The sequence below is a fragment of the Pollicipes pollicipes genome, unplaced genomic scaffold (assembly GCF_011947565.3).
Source record: "Pollicipes pollicipes isolate AB1234 unplaced genomic scaffold, Ppol_2.1 Scaffold_4881;HRSCAF=5763_pilon_pilon_pilon, whole genome shotgun sequence".
NCBI lineage: Eukaryota > Metazoa > Arthropoda > Thecostraca > Pollicipedomorpha > Pollicipedidae > Pollicipes > Pollicipes pollicipes.
The window spans coordinates 39,245,602-39,257,122 of record NW_023596576.1 but is presented as its reverse complement, the minus strand read 5'-3'; the positions used below and the strand labels follow the sequence as shown (position 1 = coordinate 39,257,122).

Genomic DNA, 11,521 nt, shown 5'->3' with positions numbered 1-11,521 from the left:
CGCTTGCCATGCGACTGGGTAGGTCCGCCAAAAAAGCAAACCTGCGAACATCAGCGGTCCTAAGGTACTGCCCGCTAGTACGCCGGATAGGACTGGAGCCCAGTCAGACTGCTAGCCGTTCAGGACGACTCGCTGCTTGCGATTGGTCAGGTATGACTCAAGCCAGTCGTACGCGACACCAGTAAGCTTGTGCAGCAAAAGCACATGGTTGACGCTGATGAACGTCGAGGAAAAATATTTGTCAATGGCGCCAGTCAAGTTTACCTCGAGCGATAAAGGTCCAGCAGAGCTCAAGAAAGCAGGAGAGGTTGGTGATGCCGAGTCGTTTTGAAGGAAGATTCCCGTCACCTGCAACCGCCTTCTTCAGGATATCTTAACGCCTGACTTTTTCATTCGATGTCATTCAGTTCCCACGCACATAGGTTTGCCAGCAGTGTGGGCACATTCCTATAGTCGATCTGCTAGCCAAGCGCAGCAAGCGTGGTAGGGTGTGTGTGTGTGTGTGTGTGTGTGTGTGTGTGTGTGTGTGTGTGTGTGTGTGTGTGTGTGTGTGTGGTGTGTGTGTGTGTGTGTGTGTGTGTGTGTGTGTGTGTGTGTGTGTGTGTGTGTGTGTGTGTGTGTGTGTGTGTGTGTGTGGTGTGTGTGTGTGTGTGTGTGTGTGTGTGTGTGTGTGTGTGTGAGTGTGTGTGTGTGTGTTTGCACGTGTGTATTTCTTGTGTTTAAGTCATTGACTGCATCCACAACTGAGTGTCTATCAAGCCTGTGGATTGCTTATGCGAAATAAATAGATATATTGAAAAACCCGAGATGCGTCATTTTGAGTCTCCTTTCCAGACCACCAATGGCCATTCCCGCTCCTGGAACTGACAAGCCTTTTCGTATATTAAAATTGAACTTCTCCAGCTTAAGATGAGGCCCTTTAAGGATTCCGGGCGGTTGTTCTCTGAGCCTAGACGTGACCTTTCCGGATCAGAGATGGGTCTCCCGCGCTAAGTTGGGTGGCCCAACAAATTGATTGCTTCCACACATGCGAGAGCACCTTCTCTGCTGCCTGAAATAATGGAGGAGGGGCGAACCAAACAGGTGAGGAAAAAAACATTTTCATCTCGAGGAGATGGGAAGTCCCACCGAGGATGAGGTTGGTCACACACCTAATGTTACACCACGCGCTCGTACCTAGCGTTATAAATTGAGTAGAACGATTCCATGCAGCCGCTACTCTTCCAATCACTCGAAGCGGAGAACAAAATTGGTAATAGCACACAGGAAAGACTAGCCAACAATTCACGGAATGATTTGTCCCCGTTCACTCACTTTACATTGTAAAAAGCGCCAACGTGCTTGTAAGATTTGCTTTTCGTTGCATCGGGAAGTGATTTGTTTCATGATATCAGCGATGACAGCAAACAATCATTGAATTGTGGTATGCGGTATCTGAATTGTAAAATAATGACAATTCGGCATTCATTCAATTGTGACAATTACTATATTCATTTACAGATATAATAAGCTGTTAAGTGCATTTGCAAAGAATATTATGCATAAAGATAAGACGTTACTTTTGCCCTATTCCTCGTAGAATGACCGGAAGAAAGTAGAAATGGTTATATATATATATATATATATATATATAAATATATACATATATACTGATAACTTATTTGTGCACACAGCATCGCTTGTTGAGTTAGAATTGATTTAAACATGCTTGGGTAGGAACTTTTTTAAAAAGTGAATTCGAGGCTGAACCGTAAAAATTGTGAAATCCCTCTCCCTTTTCTCCTGTTTCTTTTTACGAGCAATAAGGGCAACAGAATTGTCTTATCAATACACCTTGGTAACATACACATTATTCAGTGATTTTACTTTTCAGTGGTATCATTGTTTGCTTCTAACTACGTACCGACATGTCAGGAACATAAGCATCATACTTCCTCATACTTTACGCGACATAGGGATTGCAGGCGCCGGCAATATGTACCGTTTGTGCGGCCATATAACGGCGCTTTTCATACTTAAGGGAATGAATGCATTCCATATCCTTTTCTGGACATTTGCGTGCCTTTTTGTGCACTCTGATCACCAAGGTCAACCAACACTCTCGACGAGACTCTGGAGGGTCGAGATGGGCAGTTCCCCTATCTGCCAATAGATGGCAGGGAAGCCCGTTCAAGGGGGACAGAATACTTTAATTGGAAAATGCAAAGCACGTAATAGGCACGGGGTTCGCCGCTGGCATCTGACAAGATACAGTGAAAGGCTGCACTTGTGTGCTCTGCCACACAGCCAGCAGCCCGGGCACGACACCACACACTCGGCATCAGGGCAGGGCCCTGTCATATGAACAGTGGAACGGCCCGCTCCTCGCATAAACGTACGTATGCGGCACGCGGCACGCCCATCTCGCACACAGTTGTCTTGGATGTTTGCTCACATTTTGCTGCAATATCGCGTCAACATTTCAGGCTACCATGTGACGCGAGCCCATTACTTGGGCTGTTCTAAGCACGATAGGCTCTACAAGTAAGCATCAGTGTATGGATGTTGTTTGCTTACTGTCGGCTGTTTTAAGCCTTGCTCTCCAAAGGACACAAAAAATCCAGATTTCCAACACTTCTCTAAAAAGTTTATTAAAGTTATCATTCAAACCTCTCATTTGTTCCTTTGTCATCACCATTCAGCTGTAATAATCCCCTCGAGTCGGCTAACTTACATTATTCCTATCTTTGATAACGAGCGGCGCGCAGCACCGACTGATGCGCGTCATTCAGTGAAAAAACAGCTCGCGCGATGTTGCGAAAGGTGCTGCCACTACATGCCACAAATAGGCTGCTTTGGGATGACTCGACACGCTCATTGCCATGCTTGGACTTTTTGATGGAGATTGCTGTCAGGGCAAAATGTCTTCTAGCGCAGACACGCAGATTCCTACTCAGTTTGGGTAGTTGGGAGGGGGGGCAGCCCCCATATTGGTCTCCCTCCAACTTAGCCCTCCAACTTTGAGGCAAAAGTGGGCTGAATCGGGGAAGAAACTCGTTTGTTGGCAGATTAATGGGTAGGTTTTGCAATTTTCCCAGTTCCGCACTCCCCCCCCCCGCCCTTCTTCTTTTTTGAAACTACGCCCCTGCACAAGCATGTTGAAATTAATTTAAGTTAGCAAGAGATATAGCCGGCGAACGCGCGCGCGCGCGTGTGTGTGTGTGTGTGTGTGTGTGTGTGTGTGTGTGTGTGTGTGTGTGTGTGTGTGTGTGTGTGTGTGTGTGTGTGTGTGTGTGTGTGTGTGTGTGTGTATGTGTGTGGGTGTGTGGGTGTGGGTGTGTGGGTGGGTGTGGGTGTGTGTGTGTGCGGGAGTGGGTGTGGGTGGGTGGGTGGGTGTGCTTTTTAGTTTCGTCTCGTATTTTATGTCAGAGGGACAACACCAATGTGCGTGGCATCCTGGTTCTTAGTAGCGAGATTCAGAACCCAAAAACAAGGTTCTCAACACTTTTCCGCACCGTTGCGAGTCCTTGTGATAAGCAATGACGTGGACACGCTTGAAGCTTGACCCTTTCGCAGTGTCAACATTCCCTGTTCCTGGGGATGAGATATCTTACCGATCGATCCATCTGACCGATCGTGACCTGCCGTGACCGATCGTGACCTGCCGTGACCGAGCAGCTCCCGCAAACCCGGAAGGCTGCCAGCCTGCGCGGAGTCCTGAGCTGCGGCTGGAGAAACCAACACCAGGCTTTCTGCAGACAGGTTCTACTGCTAGACGCCTGAGGCGGCGGTGCTGCGACACAAAGAAAGCAGTTCTAGCGGCGCCCAGCAAGCCTGGACCCAGCCGTGCAATATTCGAACTTGATCGGCTCGGCGGGCATGTCTTCAGTTCTCCCTCAAAAGACTGGGAAACGAGAGCGCAAAGTGGTAACATTTTGAAATGCACTTTTGAAGAAAATTGATCCAGTCCTCAGCCAGTGTGACCTTTATCATTAAATTAGAAATCACAAGCCCATTCGCTCTGTTGCCGCAGGGCGCAGCCATAACCTTGATAGCAGGGGTTGGGGGACATAGGCTGAAAAGCCCACTGATCGTGAAAACTCCCCCACAAAATCCGTAGAAATCGCCATATTCTATCCCAGTCTAGTCTATCCTCATTTTGATTTTTGAACGGTACGCATTGATTTTGAAAGAATGTCGGAAACATTATTTTAACGACGGTGTTTCTCGCGCTCCCAGTGCCCGCCGCCTACACCAGGCAGATTACATTGGTTTATCAGCGGCGTTGCACGCCGTTCGGCTTCACGGAAGCTGCCTGCGACACCAGCTACAGCCGTCGCCTACACCAGGCAGATTACATCGGTTTATCAGCGGTGTTGCACGCCGTTCGGCTTCACGGAAGCTGCCTGCGACACCAGCTACAGCCGTCGCCTACACCAGGCAGATTACACCGGTTTATCAGCGGTGTTGCACGCCGTTCGGCTTCACGGAAGCTGCTTGCGACACCAGCTACAGCCGTCGCCTACACCAGGCAGATTACACCGGTTTATCAGCGGTGTTGCACGCCGTTCGGCTTCACGGAAGCTGCCTGCGACACCAGCTACAGCCGTCGCTTACACCAGGCAGATTACACCGGTTTATCAGCGGTGTTGCACGCCGTTTGGCTTCACGGAAGCTGCCCGCGACACCAGCTACAGCCGTCGCCTACACCAGGCAGATTACACCGGTTTGTCAGCGGCGGTCAACGCCGTTCGGCTTCACGGAAGCTGCAACACCAGCTACGGCTGTTCTGGTTCCCGAGATTGCGAGCGCGCTGCCGCAGAACTGTTTTGTGCAGTTCGTTTCACCAGCCGATTCTGCAGATGGACGAACAATCTCAGACAAGCATGATATCTATATTTTTGACCTCAAATGGACAAAAACTAGACTAGACTATTGGACAAAAATTAGACACGTTTCCTTTTTACCGTCGCTGCTACAGGGGCCCGACCCATGTAAATTATGTAAATGATGGGAGATGGGCACCCAGGGCTCAGATGAACACGGCGCCGACAACTCGGTGTTGGTGGCGTCTTGCCGAGTTGGGGGCCCGCATTGTCCCCGGAGTATCCATTCGGTGCTAGAGGTACTCTTGCTGACATTCGAGGTCACGGCCCGTAGGGCCGTAACCGTAGGGCCGTGGCCGTGTGGCCGTCGTCAATCCTTAATGTGACCTATAGTAAGCACTATGGACCCCTCAGAGAACATTCAGCCTCCTAGTCAGGCCTTTCTTTGGTCCCGAGAGGCTCTTCAGGACTCTTTTTGGGCCCCTCGAATAAGGTTCCCTGGCCGACTCGGAGCCACTCGTCGGCACAGAGCCCCCTGTTGGTCACCATGTCGCCCTTAATGACACAATGACCCCAGCCAATGTAAACCGCTGACCCCGGCCTTGTTCCTGCTTGGGGAATAGGCCTAGACCGACACGGAGTCGACTGCTCGGTCCTGGTGCCGCCTGAACGACATATTGGTGCTGGGGTCGGGTCCCTCAGTGATTCGTGGAAAACCCATATTGGTGCACAGGGCTGTCTGATTGTCATTTGAGTGTCTGGCCCTGCGGATCGGTCATTGAATACGATCTCCAGCCAGTCCTTCGGACCCTTGATCGTCGTTTGAAGTAGTTGTGGATGAGCAATGGAGTAAATCATCGGATCATTCGCTCGTCTGTGCACTGACTATGGATTCCCATATTGAAACCATTCTGCTAGCACCGTGTATGTAAGCAATGATGGCGTTGACGGAGACAAAAGCCCCTCCATGAAAATTGTGCGTGGTGCATCAGGTCTTATGACCTGTGGCCTAGGTGCTGCTTGCCAGTAGCGTTGTTCACTTCTTGAAGAGGTGCTGTCCGTGCGAAAACAATGAGGCGATTTCCATTGCAGCCCGAAATATATTTTCCCAAATGTGATTATAAACTTTCCTGATTTAAGGCACACACGGGTGATCGGTTGAATGCGACTCATTGGGGTGTTGACGTGGGACCTGCTCCACTGCCTTGACATCTCAAAACGGAGCAAATGGTAGCAAATCCACAGGGTGTGTACTGTTATGCATGAACTTGCTTATATAAATCGTTTACATATCTAGGTGGCATATAACTTCTAAATTAAGGAAGGCCGACGATGTCCTGTTTTGTTGAATAAAACGCTGTACTATGGATACCAGGCAATTTTTGCGGTCAGGGCTTAGCCCATATCACCAGCTTATGGAGTTGCTGCGTCAAAGCCCTTGGAATCCACAAGTACAGATCCGATGGCGGTTGGTGTGTGTGTCTTCAAAGCCGCTCATTCCCTACCATGCCTTAAATTGGTTTAAAACGTGAGCGGTTGTCGGAAGATACAGACTATTTCGCAGAAACTGAACGAGACGATGAGATAAGAATATGATTTTCATATTCTTTGCCACAACGTGATCAGTTGCTGTCCACAATTATCACAATGTACAGATGATTTCGTTGTCCGCTCTAAAAATCGGAACTGTAAATAACCAAATGCTGCTTAAGATGACCGTTCACTGCGAACGACAACATGTGGAAGACGCCCCCACGACCGCTTCCCGTGCCATCTGCTGCTGTGTGTGCATCTGTTGTCAGGACCTGACTCCGACTGAGCCAGGCTGAACCGTTAACACTCAGGTACATACATGACTAATTATACAGAGCGGAGGAAATCCAGAATTCAGCCCGGACGAATAACACCACTTCAACGCGTTTTTGCAACGTCATATATGGTCCGGGTGTCAAATTTACATCGAGTGCTGGAGAGCACATTTGTTTGCTCAAGTTTGAACCTCCCCCCCCCCCCCCTCCCCTTTCCTCCGCTCACCCCATTTGGTTGCCGTTCATGCACCAGTGCGTCTTATATCTCCTTGCATGCAAGTAATTATACAGCGATGCCAAAAGTGGCGTGTATTCATGTGTATGCTTACTTCACTGAACCCTTCACGTTCATGGGCCTGACATCACCCAAAAGCCGTGTGGCGCGCCCATATGATTTAGAATGCTCCAAGCATGCGCATCCTTCAAGGCTGATTAAAAAAGCTGCATGGTAGTATGTGAACACCAGTCATGTCGTGTTAGACGCTGACCAGCCGCAAGTCTGCAATCCTTCAACGGCCTCTTCAGCGACCAAAGGAGAAATGGGCACCCTGCTCAGCATGGCAGCGTCGGTACAAAGCCGCAATGGAAGCGGCCTCGGAGGCAATATCAGGGACAAGGACGGACAGACCGGAGCGGAGGGGGCCATCGCCCCAGCCCACCGCCTCCACCGCCTGGTTCTCATGGCCGCTCAGCGGAATGTTGGCCCTCTAGACGACATGGCCACGCGCCAGTGAGGAACGTCCCTGACGCTTTATGTTTGGCCCCATGGCATCAAGGTTGCAAATGTACATTGACCAATATGTATGCATTGGCAAAAAGCGCCGCCGCAGCAAAATCCACGAGATATAGAAGTGACGAAGGCAATTGGTTTGGTCCTGTTTATCCTCGTCTTTATGAAATTTAGATTTGATGCCAAGTTAGGTCCCTGTCTTACACTGTTATCGTGCAGTGAGCTATTTTACCATTGCGACAACCCATTTTACCGTTTTTCACCCCGAGTTCATTTCATAGCGACACAGCACCTTCTCGCCAACATCTGGATTTGTTTCGGATCGAATTCCTCAGTGCTTTTATATTCATCGAAAACTTGCGTTTCTCATGTTTATTGAGTCGAGGAGGATTGGCATTGATTAAAAACCGTGTTACTAAAAACTACCCTTGATCCTATACAAAGTGCAAACAAATTATTCCTAGTAAAGACTGCACGTCGTGAAAATGTCTTTTTTTCCCTCATTTATTGCATGAGGTTGCAATCTGTAGGCTCAAAAACTGAAGCGGGCCTGGCTGTCTAGGCTGAAGCTTTTGTCATAGCTCAACCAAAACTCAATCGGCCTCCAAGCCTGCTTGTAATCATTAAGTTAGGACCGACAGCCACGAACTCTCGATGCGACAGGCGAAGTGGCATGGTACATATCGTTTATTCACCATTGCACATCACATATTGGTGCATATAACATGGAATTAAGCTCATGAGAAGGACCCAGGAGGTAAATAAATATGCAAACCAACAAGACGTTGCACCACAAATGCTGAAGCTCGATGAGCGGCGAAGTGATTTGTAGATCATCAGTACCTGTTGCCAGCGCAGGAATGAAATCACCCACAGTGCATACTACACAAAAACCAACAGAAGCAACGTTACAGCTCACTGAACAATCAGTTGCTTGTTAAATGCCCAGCATTGGCAAGATCAGTGTTGTGATCCGCCATGCAAAGGCTTGGCCTCTGCCTTAGGAACAGTGCAACACTGATGCCGCTGTGTGGGCCGCTTCACTGACGCGGCCAGGGGTCGTTGATGTGCGGCATCTGGCAGCAGACGCCGTCACCGACGCCGCCGTCCTTGAGCTCGCTGCAGCGGTCGAGTGCTACAGTGGGCTGCAGGGTCGGCTCTTCCGGCTCAAAGCGCAGCCCACCGCGCACGAAGCCCGTGTAGGGGTTGCACATGGCGACGGGTACGCAGACGAGCGAGGCGGAGCAGGTACCCAGCTGATGTCCCAGCGGGCCCGAGCCGCCGAGGCCCGGGTTGGTGTTCAGCAGCAGGATTTGGTTGCCAGCACCAGCCTGGCCGAAGGATCCGCTGCCCGAGGGACGGAAGCCCGTCTGCTGACCTCTTCCTCCGCCGCCAGGTCCCTGGGACTGGAAGCCCTGGCCAGTGACGCCCTTTCCAGCGCCGAACTGGCCTCCGGCTCCAAATCCACCTTGTCCCGGTCTTCCGCCACTGCCTCCCTGGGACTGGAAGCCCTGGCCAGTGACACCCTTTCCAGAGCCGAACTGGCCTCCGGCTCCAAATCCGCCCTGTCCTGGTCTTCCTCCACTAACTCCCTGTGACTGGAAACCCTGGCCAGCAATGCCGTTTCCAGAACTGGCGGGGACACCGGTAGACTGGAAACTGCTCGAAAATGATCCAGATGCTCCCTGTCCCGGTCTTCCGCCACTGCCTCCCTGGGAGTGGAAGCCCTGTCCAGCAATGCCATTTCCAGAGCCAGCCGGGCCCGCACTGGATTGGAAGCCGCCAGAAGATCCAATGTTTCCCTGTCCTGGTCTTCCTCCTGGTCTTCCTCCTGGTCTACCCCCCTGAGAATGGAATCCCTGACCGGCGGTGGCACCTCCAGTAGATCCAAAACCGTTCTGCCCTGGCCGTCCCCCGCTGCTTCCATGAGACTGGAATCCCTGACCAGAAATGCCACCTCCATGACTCGCCTGACCAAATCCAGACTGAGAGCCGCTACCAACGGGTCTCACACCACCCTGTCCTCGCTGTCCTCCCCCACCGACGGCCTGAGCCGGGACGCCCTGCTGATGAGGTCCTGGCCCGCTGGACTGACCGCTCAGGAACACGTTACCCTGATAGCTGGGCTTAGCCCCGGCCGGACGGGCGCCGGACGACCCGGAAACACCGCCTAGCTGTGACGAGCTGAGCTTTCCGGGGCTGCTCAGGAACACGTTGCTGGGTCGTGGGTTGCCCCCCGACGAAAGGGTCTGGCTCGAGAAGCCGCTCTGCTGGGCGGACGGCAGGCCGCCCGTCTGGAGCTGGCTCGTATGAATGCTGCCGTCGGTGCCGTACCCCGGCTGGGACAGACTGGAGGAGGACTGGGAGAACTGCGCCGATCCACCTCCACCCGGCCGTCCACCAGAGCTGACTCCGCCTCCAATCGGCCGTCCACCAGAGCTGACTCCACCTCCAATCGGCCGTCCACCAGAGCCGCCTCCACCTCCAACCACGTGGTGGCCACTTGAGCCGACTCCACCTCCAACCGCGTGGCTACTTGAGCCGACTCCACCTCCAACCGAGTGACTACCTGAGCCGAATCCGCCTCCAATCGGCCGTCCACCAGAGCTGCCTCCACCTCCAATCGGCCGTCCACCAGAGCTGACTCCACCTCCAACCACGTGGTGGCCACTTGAGCCAACTCCACCTCCAACCTCATGGCTACCTGAGCCGACTCCGCCTCCAATCGGCCGTCCACCAGAGCTTACTCCACCTCCAACCACGTGGTGGCCACTTGAGCCGACTCCACCTCCAACCGAGTGGCTACCTGAGCCGACTCCGCCTCCAATCGGACGTCCACCAGAGCTGCCTCCACCTCCAACCACCTGGCCACCTGAGCCGACTCCTCGCCCACCTCCCGTAGTAAGCGTCTGCTGACCCTGGGACGCCTGACCTCCAACACCAAATTCGCTGGTGGGAGTCTCATACAGGCCCGACGGCTGGCTGACCTGAGCGGTCACAGCCGCCAGCACGGCGAGCAAACAGAGAGCCGACTTCATGTTGCCGCCAGTTGAGTGACGGGAGAACTGTGCCTCTGCCGTCCAGCCAGGCGTGTCTTATAGTGGCGGCGGCGCCGAAAGCCGGCCTGGAATTACCCAGCCGGTGCGTTCTGCTTCTCGGAGCAGCCAGCTAGTTCCGTCTCTGGCCCGGCCTGGCCCGGCACGAACAGCGCCCGCCCCCGCCCCTCACCTCGCCCCGACGGCGCGCGGAGACCGGCCGTGGTGCGTCTGGAATGTATTGTACCATCGAATGGTCATCCATTGATGGGTTTAGGCAGCGTCGTCGTTTTGTGTAAATGCATGTGGTGGCCAAATTGGGGACTTGGTAACCTCACTTCACTCTGAGGGTGCGTTCGCAACTAACTTATACCAGTGAATGCGGATGAACGGCAATTGCTCAGTTTATCTGTGAGGCTCAGCCTGAGTGTTCTACTGTTTAGCCGTTAAGTTGTATCATCACTCCGTAATAATCTTAAAGTTGTTGGCTCGATATTGTTCCGGCGGGAAGCGCGTACCTGCCTAGAGTTGTATGTCATTTGCTCCGATGTATGTAGGTAGAATGCCGATGTGATGCTTGTATTTTGATGTTTTTGGGTCATAACCCTAAGATCAAAGACAAGCACAAAAATGTCTTAATTCAAGCGGTCCGAGTTCTCCCGGTTTGAAAAGTATGTTTCTTAAGTCCAAACCTTCACATCCTTTTTGAAAAAATGGCATGAGGCCACCTTTTAGGTATGTTCAATGTATAAAAACTAGTGCGACCATTGATTTCATTAGCGGGCTTACAACATAGAAAAATTCTCCAAAAAGGTGGTTTCAAATCGCAATGAATCCTTAGTACATAACACATTGCCTTTCTCGTCATAACGCGATGCATTGAAACACTGCCATTATGGAAACACAACTACATAATTGGCATCACTCATAGGATTCATACTACAGAGTACTCGTTACCGATAGGGTCCATGCTAAAGCCAAAGACTTTGCAGAACTCTGACAGCATGAGGAAAAATTTAAAGTGCAATGCCAAGAAAACCAGAAGAAGATGTCACATACATACGCATTCTAGTCAATTCGCTCGCCGGTTTTGATCATTCCAAAGGGATTGGACAAACCGAAACAACTCGTTCTCATTCAATT

The 11,521-nt window shown here is 51.6% G+C and overlaps 1 protein-coding gene across 1 annotated transcript; it reads right to left on the bottom strand.

The window, feature by feature from the left end:
- Window positions 1-8,018: 8,018 nt before the first annotated feature.
- LOC119100767 (glycine-rich cell wall structural protein 2) lies at window positions 8,019-9,073 on the bottom strand (the record flags this gene model as incomplete). The annotated part of the gene is given in 1 exon segment (XM_037223896.1): window positions 8,019-9,073. A coding segment is annotated over 1 exon segment (690 nt), but the record flags the coding sequence as incomplete, so codon positions are not given.
- Between the last annotated feature and the right edge of the window lie 2,448 nt (window positions 9,074-11,521).